Source organism: Glycine max, chromosome 3 (assembly GCF_000004515.6).
Source record: "Glycine max cultivar Williams 82 chromosome 3, Glycine_max_v4.0, whole genome shotgun sequence".
NCBI classification, from domain to species: Eukaryota; Viridiplantae; Streptophyta; class Magnoliopsida; order Fabales; family Fabaceae; genus Glycine; species Glycine max.
Window position 1 is genome coordinate 36,106,713 of NC_016090.4, and position 16,270 is coordinate 36,122,982.

Genomic DNA, 16,270 nt, shown 5'->3' on the forward strand with positions numbered 1-16,270 from the left:
TTTATTTTCATTTTATTAAATACAGAAAATATTTAATATTTCTTCGATATTATTAAATATTTATTTATCATAAAATATTGGAAGGACTGATAAGAAGATTTATCAAATAATATTTCGTATGGTGTGATAAAAAGAAAAATTAGATGTTCCATTTACTAATAATACTTTTTACATGTTTTTTATTGGGTGTATACAGACTTTAAATCAATGTTTTTAAAATGAGATTGTTGATTCCACTGGTAAATATACTGATTTAAAGTCAATAATTCAAAGTTGAATCGATTTTATATTTTTTAATATTATATAATATTTTAAATAATAAAATAATATAGAATTATAAAAAATTAACATCTAAAAATTATAAATTAGTATAATGATTAAATTATGTGTTTCATAACATAAAAATTAATAATAGTTGTAAAAATAATTCATAATTATATGAAATATTGAAGAATGTATTTTTATTTATCTTAAAAATATTTTGAAATAAATAAAAATAATAAAATTAAAAATTAAAAAAATAGTTCAACATTGATTTTGTGTTGGTTTAATTGATTCTAAAATGCTTAAAAATTGTAGTCTTTGGGTCGTCACTTAATGGATTTTTGATTGAGCCGGTTGAATCGGCCTATCCAATCTAGTTTTATCAATCACAGTTAAAACATCAATAATTTTATAATAAAGAAAATAATAAACAACTTAAAGTTTTGTTTAATTATCTTATATAACATTAAAATGAAACTGATAGTATTTAACTGTTCATAATATTATTTTTAATAAAAATAAACACTTATTTTAATAACTTGACTATTAAAAATTTACATGAAAGATGAATCTTAAATTTAAATTTAAATTTAAATTTAAATAATAAAACTACAAAACATCTATTTTTTTCCTTTAGAAAATCACTTATATTATTTCATTAAGAATCAAAAAGTCAATACAAGTAATTGACTCTTGGTTTGGCATTAGATGATCAAATTAAGATTTTTGAGTTGAATTTCATCAACTGCATTTTCATGTGATTTTTAATACAGTTCGGGTGGTTAACCCCTGTTATTCAAAAGAAGAAAAAAAAAAAAAGGAGTCAATACAAGTAGAAATCAAATGAAAAATATGGTGTCTAGCAAAAGAAAAACTTGTTTTAAAAAAAAAACTTATTAGTTTCGTCAATGCTTCTTCATATTTCTCTTTTTATCTTAACCATTTTTCCACCTTTTTGCGTCACATATACAAAGAGATTTTTTTTTAATGCTAAAGGAAAAGGATATATATATTTTTACATACTTATTTAATATTAGTATATGAATTATTTATAATTAAAGAAATTATCCTATAATTTATTAAATTATTAAACAGATTTAATAAAAGAACAAACTTGTATCATTTAATTAATTTTCATAATTTTATTTTTATTTTTTTATTCATATGAACCGAATTTAATTATTCTCTCCGTCCCTACTTATAAGATTTTTTTCAAAAATTTATTTGTTTCTTTTTACAAGAATTTTTTCTAATTTTTAGATGCATTAATTATTTTCTATATATACTTACTTAATTATTCTCTCTACAAATATTAATGAAAAAAAAATTAAGTAAACAAAGAAAATAAAAAGATAATTTTAAAAAAATAATACAAATAATCGACAAATTTAATGCGATAATTATTTTTGTTAAGGAATGTGAATTAATTAAAAGAATCTTATAATTAGAGATAATGAGATTAGTAGAGAATTTATAAAAATTGACACACATTATTCAAGAGAATTGCATCCCTTGTAATTTTTTATTAATATTGAATATATTTAAAAATATATCAGGTATTATACTAAAATATTTATCTCGTCGAAGAAGTACTTTGTAAATGAATAATATTAATATAGGATTTTTGTGTTATAAAAATTTAATGCATCTCACTCTAATTTTCAAGATGAATTTGAAGTTTCTCTCATTTTTTTTATAAGCGTTTCACTCAAATTTTATATGATTATGAAAGAAAGGGCTTAAATCCCAGAAATTTTTCACCTATAGATTTATATAAATCCCATGGTTGAAGTTACCAAACTTGTGACATTCAATGGTAAAAATCATATATCCCGTGAGTGTATGTTTAGTTATGTGATAAATCATTTTTTTTACTGCAAAAACGAAGCTCATATCATTTCATCTACAATTTATAATTATTATAATGATGATCATTTCATTTGGTATGCACATATACCATTCTCAATTTATTCTCAACTGTTTTTGACATTAATATCTATCCAGAAAAAATAATATAATCATTCTCAAAATGTGGACACCATACTTATCTGTCTCACTATCACATGAACCTCAAGCAGCAACTCCATATGTACCTGTCCCTGTTTAAATTGCATGGAAGCATCAATGTTGCTGGTGATATACATGGAGGCCCCAAATTTGATTCTAATCCCCTTGCTCCTTCAGATGAGAGTTGTCCATCACTTCAGTGATCTAAAATCATCTTAACTGAAACAACTTTATATATATAGCTTCTGCCTTAAATGAAAAATTATATACTAAATTTTATTATTAACTCACTATTAGAATAAACACATTCAAAGATATTATTTTACTTCAAAATTGATTATAATCGTAATTGTTTTTTAAAATTAATTTCATTCAAACTTAATTTTGTAAATCCAAACATAACCAAAAGTTTTATTTATCAAGAAATAAATTAATAAGAATTTATTTTCATGAAATAGGTTTCTTTTTCAAGGATAAAAAAAATCATAAGATAAGTGGTGAATGATGATAAATCCAGATCGATTTGCCACGTCTTTTCTTTTTAAGTATCGCCATCTTAGGGTGTATTACCATATTTTTCAGTCAATGTTTTATCTTCTCTTTTGTTTTTCTTTTTTTGATAGGATCTTCTCTTCTCTTTTCTTTTATGCACAATGTTTTATTTTCTTATGTGAAATTTGGATTTGGTTGTTACAATCATAGTTTTCATTAAAGCACGTTCTCGTTTTATTCTTTGAAAGCATTCTGAGGTCATTATCCAAAAAAAAGAGGTATTCTGAGGTATTAATTTATGCAACAATTGATTCTTCAAACAATAGTTTTTCGATACCAAAAATAATTAAAAAGATATTATGTACAAAATTTAAGAGCAGCATCTTGTTTCAGCCGGAACTTTACCATGCTTGGTTTTTAAAAAATATAATATAATACTTTACTTATTCTTTCAAGATGTCTCTCTATCAAATATGTTCATGATATACTATTGCATCGAGACTTAATTAGTATAAAAAATTAATATTATCCCAAAATATTGACTAATTTTTTGGGTTATTATTTTATTGATTTGAAATATTTAATATGTTAGTAGATGATTAATTTTTATTAAAAAAATCTTGACTTTTAATAATTATTTATTTTCAAATTTTTTTATCTATAAAACTCAAGATATTTTATTTCAAAAAAATAATCCAGCTCCATTCGTATTAACAATACCTTAGCATTCCTTTTCAAAAAAAAAAAAAAACAATATGTTAGTATTTGAGAACTGTTATAACTATTTTTATAACGGTTAAATTAATGTTTTAAAAATCTTTCAAAAGATCGTGAAATAGGGTGATTAACCCTCCTTGTTTTGACAAAAAGAAAAAAGAAAAAAAAAACCCTCTTGTCTATTTTATAAACTTATTTTTAAATGGATTTGTTTTAAAGAGATGGATATGTTTTGACCAAAGACCAAGTTAAACGAAAAATTTGAGGAGGTGACATTTTAGGAAATTTTTTACAGAAACATAAAAAATATATATATACATAAGCATACATATCTTTTTATTATTTATACAAACATATAATTTTATTATTTGCTGTATAAATTCATTTTCAAAAGATCCAAATTTATACTATAATTTTAAAAAAATTTGCAAAATCAACCCGAATTCTCAACTGTCTAAGAAAAAAATAATTTGCAAAAGCTTGCTCTTTTTCACGCCCTAGCTCATTTTCTTCTCTCTGTTCCTCACTCACTCGCATTTATTCACCATGACCAAGCAAGAAGCTAATTGGTCTCCATACGATAACAACGGAGGGTAAGTTTACCCCCCCTATCTCTCTCTAAATGAGTATTTTTCAATTTTTCATTCATTTTTTGTAGATCATGTGTTGCAATTGCTGGAGCAGATTACTGCGTCATCACCGCGGATACGAGATACGAGGATGTCCACCGCTTACAATATCCTCACTCGCGATTACTCCAAAATCTCCCAATTGTATGTTTTTTCCCCTAAAATTATTGATTCTCGCCCTAAATTTTCAATTCTTTCGAATTTGAGGAATTGGGAGCTGTTGATTTGATTTACTTGATCTAAGCATTGCACAAAGGGACTCTGTTTGTTTGGTCTGTGTTGTTCAAGGATGTAAACTTAGGATTTTTTTATTATTTGGCCTGACAGGGCAGAAAAGTGTGTTATGGCTTCTTCTGATTTTGCAAATTATTTTAACGTGGTTTTGTAATTTTTTTTAAAATTAAGTGTAAATTCGAATCTCTAAACTCGAATTTAAATTATAAATAATAAAATTATATATTTGTGTAAATAACAAAGAGATATGTATGATGATTGTGTATATATTTGGTTTTTTTTTTTATGTTTCTCTAAAAATTTCCATTTCAGGTCAGCTTCAATGTTGAAACAATTATTGCATCATACTAGATGTCCAACAATTAAAAGGAACCCGCAAATTCGAATTGTTGTTTGGGGTAAGTTGGCGCATGTGGAAGTAGCAAATCCATGATTGTTGTTGGTTCATGTAGCATGGAACGCGATCTCGGATTAAAAAAGTAAAACATCAAGTCAAAATTATTGGTTCATATGTTCCTTAATAAATAAATATAAAAAAAACAGACTCGTTTAAATAATATGTTTTAAAACATATCTATTTTGATTATACATTTATAAAAGAGACCCAGAAGGGTCAATCACCCTCGTAGAATATCAAGAGTTTCATTAGTTATGCTTATGGTTTCCATTTTAATTTTTACTATTTTTTAATTTTTAGATAGTAGTAATGAATAGTAAGATTTTATTGCCATAGTGATAGTAATTATTTTTTTTAATAAACATATGAACTTTTTTAAAATTACAATACTGCAATACCACAAAGTTCACAAATTGAATTTATGGAGTTTCTCACTTCCCCTTTTATCATTTCAGTACAAGATCTTCCAATGTTCATTATCCTTTTCTCCATTCCCCTTTCATTTTAAGTACGAGACATGTCTGATGTTGTCAATTCACTTTGCATAACTTAAACCACAGGACAAGGAACCCCAACCACTCTGAAGTTTGTCACATGCACTTCATCTCTTCTTTTGGTGCTGCACTGCAACACACATGCATTGTGAATTCAGTAACCTATCTTAAAATTGGCATTTCCATCTTGTTAGACATTTTTCTATTTCTTGGGTTTCCAAACTCCAATATTTGTTTTGACTCTACTATTATAGTTAGTCTACGTTCCGTTCATAAAGACATAACTAGCAACAAGTTGTTGGAATACATTATCATGGTATGGTTCGAAGTTTCAATGATGCAAGGTTGTGTTAGGCGTCAAGTCAATTAAAAGATTGTTTAAGGTTCTTAGACACTAGAAATGTGTCATTTTTAGAAAAATAAGTTAAGAAGTCAAGGATACTCTCAAGTTTTAAAATTAAATTAAATTACTTTTATCCCATCTATCTTAACCATGAATTAAATTAGATGATGTGTTTTATTTTGAGAGTTGTTATTTTCACTACTAAAATTGCTTTTCTCAAGTAAAGTGTTTAAAATTATTTGATTACCCATAGTTCTATTTTCCCACACCCCTTTCCTTTTCCCCTTTTCCCTATTTTTGTTCAAACACTCTCCCCCAACTTTTCATTTCCATTTTCTCAACCCCAAACAACTCTATTGTCATTCATTGAGTTTGTCGTCGTCTTTGTCATCCATTGAGGTCATTGTTATTGTCGTCATCCATTGAGATTAATGTTGTCTCTATTGCCCTCACTTTTTAAGATCTATTTTTATATATGATATGAGAAAGACAAAGAGAAACTTGAACGTAGGCATAGAGATAAACTTGAATCTGTCGCTCAAAGTGTGATGAGTTCAACACCTTCATGTTACATCGCCCAAATATACCTTGGATCTCGCTCCAACATATTCTTTTTTTTTTTTTTACTTCTTCAATCTTAAAAAACACTTCAAGTTTTAATTAATTTCCAAAATCTTATAAAAAATGTTTACTTTTTATAGGATTAAATATGCATTTGGTCCTTCAAATATTTATCGAGATTGATTTTATTTCTCTAAAAATATTTGTATTACATTTGTTTCTTGAAATTTTAAAAATTTTCCTTTTAAGTTATTTATTTAACTCTATTAACTTTTTCTATTAAAAGTTTACAGTAGTAGATATTTCAGCATTAACATTTTCGTTTTCAGCATTAAATTAATATTCAATGTGCTTTGCAAGAATAAAAAAATCATATTAGAACTCTATTGTTTCCAAACAAATAAATGCATACAATTAAACTCATATATTTCCTTGTTGGTGGAACGTTATTCTAGGAACAAGCATTCATAAGTGCATTGGCTTGACTGTGATAGTTCACATTATTTATAACGGGTGGATGTAGCTTACATTTAATATAAAAGATTAACGGAGTTAACTAAAAATCTTAAAATAAGACTTTTGAAAATTTTAGGAACCAAATACAATGAAGTTATTATTGGAAGAGTAAAACTAATATGGGTCAATATTTCGAGGACTAAAATAATATTTAATAAGGATGTTTGTGATATGATTTTATTTAATTTTTAATTAAAAGATTATTCGAACTAAAAATAAAAATTATATGGTTCATGAATGTAATCTCAAATTCGAACAAAATCAGAATAATCTTTTACTGTTTTGTTTGGATCCATGTTGAAATTTTTAATATTTTGAATTATATCTTAATATAATAAAGTAAAGGAAAATGATTACAATGTATAAAAAAAAAACTAATTCGCATGGCATTAGCCACGAGTAGTCTACGAAAATCATCATAGACAAGATTTCCTAGCTAAACACCACTCTAGAGAATTGTCTCCAAGTTAGATGTATGACGTCCTTCACATTGATTGCCTTCACGCGAATATGATAATTTTATATTAGATCACAATTTCTTTCAGATACTAACCAACGTCCTAAGATTTCTATTGGTTAAGAAACATAAATTAAAAATATTTTTATTAGAATATGGATAATAGAGCGTTGACAAAAATTTTAGAATAAATATTTGAGTAATTTTTTAGAATAAATATTTGAGTAAATAGTCATTTTTGTCCATGAATAATAGAGCGTTACCAAATTTATTTTTGAAATATGAAAATTCAAATTTTAGTTTCCGAAACAAATTTATCCATTCGTTAACTTTGGTCCGTTAGAAAGAGTCTATGTAACATATTCAAAAATGAATTTGTCAGCACTCTGTATATTCACAGACAAAAATGATTGTTTATCTAAAACATAATTTAATTTTCATCTTTTTCTCTTTTTTTTAATCGTTGCAAATAATAAACATTTTAAAAAAAATAAGAAAATAAACATAAGTTAGAACAAACATAATAATAAGCATAATATTGATTAACAAATATAATTTGTTTATTGTTCTGAAATTTCTAATGTGACAATAGTTTGTCCAAAATATGAGACTTAAACAAAAATGCACCGTCATTAAGTTAATCTTTATAAAAAAAAATGAGACAACTTGATTTTGTTATTACTTAATGATGTTACAATCGAAATTTCAAACCAGACAGATTATGCTTATTAATCAATATTATGTTTATTATTATGTTTTGTTCTAACTTATGCTTGTTTTCCTATATTTTTTAAGTGTTTATTGTAATGTTATATTTGCAACGATTAAAAAAAGAGAAAAAATGAAGATTAAATTATATTTTGAGCAAATAGTCATTTTCATCCCTGGATGTGTAGAGCGCTAACCAATTCGTCCCTAAATGTGTCACGTAAGTTCTTTCATTAACGGTAACAGATGAAAGTTAATAGATAAATGAATTTGTCGCACTTTTTTATACTTTCGGGGACTAAAATTTGAATTTTCATCTTGCGGAGACGAATTTTTCAACACTATACATATTCAAGGATAAAAATAACTATTTATCCTGAATATTTTTTTCTTTTAGTTTCTTAATGAGTGTCTAACAAGACCTTTTTTTTACCGTATTAATATATTATAATTAACCAATAGGGGTTGTGATGGAAGTTTCACATTCATTAAAGTTACTACAAATGTTACACATGTTTCTATTTATAACCTAGGTAGCTTTCTTGAGAAGCTAGTGTTATATTCCTTCAGTAATTAAGCTCACCCCATGCCAGAATACATGAAGGAAGAAAACTTCCTTAAGAAGCAAGTATTACACCTCTTCAATAGTTAAGTTCACCCCCTTGGGAACATACACTCCTCCAATAGCTCAGCTCACCCCCCCCCCCCCCCAATACAAAAAAAAGTTCCTACTACAAAGCCTACTTAAAATTTCCTGAAATACAAGGTTAAAATCCTATATTATTAGGGTACCTTTAACTTGTAAGGTAAGGTGCTCTTAATTTGTACAAACCTAAAATGACCAAAATATAGGACCCAAAAGAAGGAAAACATATTCTAATATGTACAAAGATAAGTGGACTCATACTTAGTCCATAAACCCAAAATTTATCCTAAGGCTCATGAGAATCCTAGGACTTTCTCCTGCATCTTTGGCTCAATCTTCTTGGAGTCTTCTATCTAATGTCCTCAGGGGGTAGGATTGCATTAGGTTGAGTCTAACGAAATGAGCTAGACTCTTACAACATGATGAACCATGGTTTGAATTTAAGTTGAAAGAGGTGTTCGCATTTAATGTTCGACGGACCGTGCCTCAAATTCAAATAGGATTATTTTGTAAGAAAGAGACCTTTTTGAGAAACTAAAATATATTACTATTAAATCCTAATGAAATAAGAAATTAATTAAAAATGTGTTGATAAACAGCTTTTATATTATAGTTTAATGACAAATTCTCACACACACACCCCATATATATATATGATAAATTTATTAACAATGATAAGAAATATCATATAAATTATCTCTCAAGGTTGATTTTTAATTAGTTTATAGTGTAATTCCTTTTAGACTAACAGTGCATGCCAATTAAACAAAATAGTAATATCCTATTAAATTTGATTTGTTAAAAAAAATCTATTAAATTTAATTAGAAGTAAAAAGAATTGTACTATCATTTAATCATATATTACCATATGTGATAATTATTAACTCTTGTAAAATTACTTTAAAAATCATATATAAACAAATTCTAACTATTTAAACTGTATCAATTTTAAACCAATTTATTATAGAACTATATATTTTACCTAAAAATTATATATTTAAAAAACTACATGTCATGACGTTATTTATTTTATGAGATCATGATGTTAACTTAAAAACAATTGACTACAATGAATGTAAATTATGATTTTAGGTCAAATTCATATATAATATTAATAACTCAAATATTAGAATTATTAACGTGAGGAAGAGTTTATCTAAATATCACCATGGATTTCGAGCATGCATCATTATCCATGAAGGTTCCTTATCAACTACGATTTTTTCTTGTCATGATGCTTATTTTTTGCACACTCAAATATTATATATATATATATATATATATATATATATATATATATATATATATATATATATATATTGAACCAGGGGTATTTTTTAACTAATGGTGAATGACTAATTCCTTAAGATATATAAATTCTTCTAGAGTGTGTTTGGACAAAGAATTTTAATTGGAGAAAATAATTTATTAGAGAATTTAAATTTTTGTAATCTAAAATTCATTGTTTGGATTTTTTTATATGAAGAATTTGAATTTTAAAACGGAATTTTAAACAACTAAAAATGTGAAATTTCAATTTCCTTTTAAAAGGTAAGAAATTAAAATTCTTTTTTGATAGAATAATCTTTTAAAATGTCCCCGTATTTTTTTTATAACATTTATCCTCTCTTTCATCTAAAAATTTCAGAAATTCTGTTATTGAACTCGCGAGGGTGCTCGCAACGCGAAGGGCCTGGGTCATGCCTTGCTCAGTTGATGAATGTTGTGGTCGGGTGTGATGGTATACGCCGTCGTGTCCCGATTCCCATGTGACTTCCCATGTTACATCAGTATTCTTCTCTTTGGAAGCACACCAACCATATTCTCTTTTCTTTTTGTATTCATTTTCTTTAACTCTCTCAATTTTAATTTTTTTCATCCAAATACAAAATTTTAAAAATAAAAGAATTTCAATTAAAATATTTAAAATTCTTAAAATTTAACATTTATCAAAATCTCAAATTCCCTCATCCAAACATAGGAGTAAAATTATTTGCGAACCTAACAAAAGGAGAAAGAGAAACAAGGAAAACACCCCAAAAATCAGGAATAATTTACTCCCATCCTAACATTCGGGAGAAAAATTGGGTGGTGGAAGGACCATGGTATTGATGTGTGGGACACCCCCTTTCCAATTTCAATCTAAAAATGTTCTCTCAAAATAATACTAGTTTGCTTTACATTTTAAGTTATTTTAATTTCAATTTCATAATATCATCACCTATTAGTCAAAGAGATAAAAAAAAAAACTCTCACTCTACTTGCATAAGGAAATATTTTTATTAAATTTAATTAAAATATAATATTACTATATTTTTTTATTCATTATTTTGGAATAAGTATCTTTCCTTAGAAATAATTCCACTCAAGATGGATACAACTATTACTCGGGACAAAATCATTCTTCTCAATATTTAATGGAGTTGCATAACAATACTCAAATTTGAGACCACTTAAGCCAATCAACAAGCAACCTTTAATTCATACCATTGTAAATTTATTATACTATTCAATTACATTAAAAAAATATTATTCAATTACATATTATCATATATAATAAATTTATTAATTATTTAATTTTATAATAATTGCTCGTATATAAACTTATCTGTGATTGGTTGAGAATGTTTATAGTTTATACTAGTAGCGGGTGAAAATTAACTTAATTTTATTTTTTTTATTACAAAAGCAATACAATCATAACCAACAAGAATTTCACTACCAAATATTTTTAAATTGTGCATAGATTTTTTTATATGGTATTAGTGATTAGTGACTAGTAATTGTGAGCATTGATCGGTTAAGAGAGAGTAAGTTAATAGCCCTTGAAAATGTCAACAAAAAGCTTTCTATAAATGGCCATTCCTCTAATTTAGTACAACATCATTAGCAATTGCATCAACAACAAAAACTCCACTCAATTCTATTCCACTAGCTTTCAACCAACGTTCATCAATCATCATCACCAATGCTGAGAGATGGATGACCCATATATATAACAATTAAAATTTAAGACCCCATTTTTGATAGTCCACAGAAACAAAACCAGCAGGTTCTGTCTGTCTGTCCCATTCACAACATACCAACAAAAAGTTTCAATGAGCACACATGGTTCTTACAGCATGAGATCCAAAGGCTCCTTTGAAAATGAAGCCAAGGCAACAGGGAAAGAAAGTGGGGTAAGTAAACTAAAATAAACAAAAGCATAAACCAAGACACAAAAAGAAATAAAAAAAAATAAGATCTGTTTTTTTTTTTTTTTGAGAAAGATCATTTTTTATTATTATTGTTTTGAATTTTGAGAATTATGTAATGATGAGAGGTTGATGTTGTGAAAAAAAAAAATGGAAATCCAGGGAGGAGGCGGTGGTGGAGGTGGCAAGAGTGGAAAGACAATGTCCACCAACAGCAAGGAGAATTTGTTCATAGTTTTTCTTGTTACACTTTGGTACTCTTCAAACATTGGTGTGATCCTTCTGAACAAGTATCTGCTCTCAAACTATGGATTCAAGTTCCCAATCTTCCTCACAATGTGCCACATGTCGGCCTGTGCTGTCCTCAGCTATGTCTCCATTGTGTTCTTCAAGGTGGTGCCTCAGCAGATGATCAAATCAAGGTCCCAGTTCATCAAGATTGCAACTTTGAGCCTTGTTTTCTGTGCCTCTGTGGTTGGTGGCAACATTTCTCTCAGGTACCTTGCTGTGTCATTCAACCAGGCTGTTGGGGCAACCACACCCTTTTTCACTGCTGTTTTTGCCTATTTGGCCACCCTCAAGAGAGAGGCCTGGGTTACCTATGGTGCCCTGGTTCCTGTTGTTGCTGGAGTTGTCATTGCAAGTGGGGTATGCTTTTGTTCTCTTTATCTTAATCTCTCTGCTTTCTATTGATTTGTTGTATTTGAATGTTGTGAATGATCATGGAAGTGTTTCTTTTTGAGATCGGGATAGAGGTCTTGATTGATTCATATTGGTGTGTGAAGGGCATTTGTGTAACAACTATAGAGACATGCCAATGCTGCATCAAGTTCCTTGTGCCACTCCAGATCTGGAGTGGTGTTGGACAGATTTGGTGGTGGTGGTGGTTTGTGTGATTTAGTTGATCTGTTATTGTTTGGAAAGTATAAGGATTTTTGTTTTCATGAAGTGAAATCTGTTTGGAAGTTAATGAGATCTCAACTTTTCAAGAACTGCAAGTCTATGACAATCACTGGGAAAATGATTCTTCTTGATATTATTCTTTGTTGTCTTCTTCTTTTTGGATCTGCACTGTACTAGTTTATTAGCTTATAAGTTATATCAGAGAGCCATATTTTTGGGATTTTTTTTATAATCAACTAGCATTGAAGTTACTTAATTATCATTTTATTTCATCTAATCGTGTTATATATATATGATTATGATGCCTCCCCTAAAGCTTGTCACGAATTTGGCTCTTTGTAGTTACCTACTTATCAAATGTTGTGGTATTCTGTGTATTGCACTATTGCACACCACAAATATAATTTATTAATTTGTTATATGACTGGCAAGTGGCAAGAAATAGTAGTTCCTTTAGACGGGGATGGTGCATATTTTCCTTTCTGTTTTCCCGGTTTATTCATTTTGTTTCTGTAGAGCTACAAGATTTTCTTGGTGATTGCAGGGCGAGCCAGGGTTTCACTTATTTGGATTCATTATGTGCCTAAGTGCAACCGCTGCAAGAGCCTTCAAGTCTGTCCTTCAGAGCATTTTACTCTCTTCTGAAGGGTAAAAATATTTTACACTATCTACGATTTCTAACTTCCTCCTTTTCATCTAACTTCAAAAGCTAACCAGCTAAAAATTATATCAAAGGTTACTGAAATCTGCAATCAAGATATTGTGCATCAATAGGGAACTAGCTGTCTAAACTTTTCTTGGAAAACAACCATTGAAGGATGTTTCAGGAAGTTGTTAACTGTACTGTGTGTGGAAGATATGATGTCTTGACTCATAAGACATGCAATAGTATATCTTTTTTGAATAAAAAAGCTGGAAAGTAATATGCTGTCATACATAAAAACGTACTTCAATCAAGGTGTTTGCAACTAATGAAACTTTTCAGTGATTTTGCTATAATTGATCAGCAGCCAAGGTTGTGGAGTGACTGAGTACCTAAGTCACATTTGTTGAAAATAAGTTATTGTGAATTGTGGATTCAAGAACATATGTTTTTAAATCTTATAATATTGCTTTATTGGACAATGTTTATTCTTTCAGCTCTTTATAGGTATTATTGGTTTGTAATTGAAAATTGTGTCGCTAATATTGCTTGCTTTTAATGCATTACTTTAATCTCATTTGTGATATGTGAGGAAAAAGAAAATCTTGTTTGATTTCACGTTTTTCTGTAAATTACACTTTCATCAACCGGAAATCATTTGGTAAGAAAAAAAAAACACCCTTTTCAACTTGTGTAATCATGCATGTTTATGTATCACAATTACTTGATGCATGAAAGATGGACTAGAAGAACACTGCTAGCTGAGGAGTATGTTTTTCTTATTCGTTGTTCTTATACGATTGAAAAAACTCAAATGAAAGTTCTAATACTCTGATGTATGTTTCCTTTTCATATTCATAAATGAAGTTATTCTTGAGCAAGACCTCCTAGTTACATGAACTGTATTTGTTTAAGTTATACTGTAAATCAGTAATGAATGGCCTTCTAAATACTCAGCATCTTAATGATATGTAGAAGTGGTTCTCTGTAAACTTATAGAGGCAGAATTATAGCTTAACTTGAGTGGAGGCAGTCACAACATGATAATAAAAATCAATATTTTTCTCTTCTTCATTATACTTTAAATCTTGGATAGTTTTAGATTTGAATAGTCTTTGTTGTCGAGCAGATTGTGTCTATCATGATATCATCTATGTATCTTCACTTGGTTTTAATTTCCAACCCAACAAATAACTATTTTTTGCTGAAAGTTTTGGGCTGACAGCATGTTACTTTTCAGATGTTTAGTTACTTGACCATTGGAAGTTTCTATACTATATGCATTTTGGTTTATGATTGTTTTTAAATATATAAAATAGGAAATGAGTTGTTGTGAACGAAGGTGTGATTAAAATTTAAAACTTTCTCATCTGTAACTTAGATATAGTTCTATTCTTGCCTTTCACTACAGTGAAACTGCTGCTTCCCAAGAGTCCTTAAACCTGCATTATATCATCTCTCATGTGTTATCCAAATGACTTGCTTCAACTTTTTGAAAGGATTAGTCCCTAACATTATTGTAAACACACATTCTTATGTAATAATATGTATTTACTTATTGTGTTCAAGTACAACAGGATGACTAGGTTGCACGCATCAGACTACCTGCTTTTTTTTTTTTTTCTAACTTTCAAACTCTGGCTAAATGATTCTTGATTAGTACTCAAAACACATCTTAATATACCTTATTATTTTCTTTTGCAATAAGTACTTGAAGTTTTTATGTTCCTCCAAGTTATCAGTATTAGTATGACAATGACCAGAACTTGAGGTTCCTCCTCCCCATAATCTCTTGGACTTAGTAAACCTAAATTGCATAAGCCTTTGTTTTAGCTGTTACTGACTGCTTATAATAATGTTGCATCCCCTTCAACTTCACAGGGAAAAGTTGAACTCAATGAACTTGCTCCTGTATATGTCTCCAATCGCGGTCCTAGTTTTGTTGCCTGCAGCACTTATCATGGAGCCTAATGTCGTAGATGTCATATTGACGCTTGCAAAGGACCATAAATCTGTGTGGCTACTTCTTTTCCTAAACTCAGTCACAGCATATGCAGCTAACTTAACAAACTTCTTGGTGACTAAACATACCAGTGCTCTCACACTCCAGGTTTGCCTCCTTGTCACTACTACTACTAGATCTTATGAAACATATTTAGTTAAAATCTAAAAAATGAGTAATACCAAAGTTCTTTTATTCATTTAAACCATCAATGAAAAACTGAAAATTTCTTTTACCTTAGCTAAATGTCTTGACTTTGTAAGATTAGACTCAAAATCACATGTTCTAAAATAGAATGAGAAAAATGGCTGTTTACTTAGATTGTAATATAGTTTCCCTGTCATCTAATCATAGATTATCATGTATGATAAATTTGTTGACTTTTATAATAACTACTTATAAGTCATACCATTGATTATTTATGATTGAATGACAATATAAAATTATTTTACATTATCCATGCATGACATTAAACACAAAATTTTTGTTCTTTTTATATTATTTTTTTCTTGCTTGTGTCTCTAAGTTTAAGAAGTTTCACTTTTATCCCTTAAAGTGTCTCTAATAAACCAAATCCATCCATTAGTTTTTGGCGTTAGTGGTGTCAATTATTGCTAACGTGACAAAGCTATTTAAGCCAAATTACTTTAACAATTCATGTCAAAGTGTGTTTAAAGCAAACTTGTTTTGTTACTTTATGAAATTCAAATACTAAATTCCCTCTAAAATTATGTTAAACAGGTGTTAGGCAATGCGAAAGGTGCTGTAGCTGTTGTAATCTCAATACTCCTATTCAGAAACCCTGTCACTGTTCTTGGCATGGGTGGCTATACAATTACCGTGATGGGAGTGGCTGCATATGGAGAAACAAAAAGGAGGTTTAGATGAACAATCTCAAACATTCACCGATTGTCTGATTCGTGTATTTTTATTGTAGTTTATTTATTTATATGAACAAGATTCTTTGTAACGTGACTAGGAGTAGAAGGGAGCCATTTTATAATGATATTCTGTTGTATCTACCACATAAATATTTATTTATCACTCGTACATTTTGTCCTAA

The 16,270-nt window shown here is 28.4% G+C and overlaps 1 protein-coding gene and 1 long non-coding RNA gene across 2 annotated transcripts; both read left to right on the top strand.

Moving 5' to 3' along the window:
* Window positions 1-3,913: 3,913 nt before the first annotated feature.
* Window positions 3,914-4,974, top strand: LOC102667632 (uncharacterized). Its single transcript, XR_413600.4, has 3 exons — window positions 3,914-4,073; window positions 4,139-4,253; window positions 4,656-4,974. It is a non-coding gene; the product is annotated as an uncharacterized lncRNA (long non-coding RNA).
* A 6,372-nt stretch (window positions 4,975-11,346) lies between these two features.
* On the top strand, window positions 11,347-16,270 carry LOC100797956 (UDP-URONIC ACID TRANSPORTER 1). Its single transcript, XM_003521115.5, has 5 exons — window positions 11,347-11,644; window positions 11,822-12,307; window positions 13,107-13,210; window positions 15,087-15,315; window positions 15,949-16,270. Exons 1-5 carry the CDS (start codon window positions 11,564-11,566, stop codon window positions 16,093-16,095), a joined length of 1,047 nt encoding a protein of 348 aa, XP_003521163.1. The 5' UTR covers window positions 11,347-11,563; the 3' UTR covers window positions 16,096-16,270.

What these genes read in the sequence shown, in the direction of transcription:
- LOC100797956 (XM_003521115.5), top strand. Translation starts at nt 11,564, where the DNA reads ATGAGCACACATGGTTCTTACAGCATGAGATCCAAAGGCTCCTTTGAA. An exon ending in CAACAGGGAAAGAAAGTGGG is followed by an intron (nt 11,645 to 11,821) that starts GTAAGTAAACTA and finishes ATGGAAATCCAG; the next exon opens with GGAGGAGGCGGTGGTGGAGG. An exon ending in ATTTTACTCTCTTCTGAAGG is followed by an intron (nt 13,211 to 15,086) that starts GTAAAAATATTT and finishes TCAACTTCACAG; the next exon opens with GGAAAAGTTGAACTCAATGA.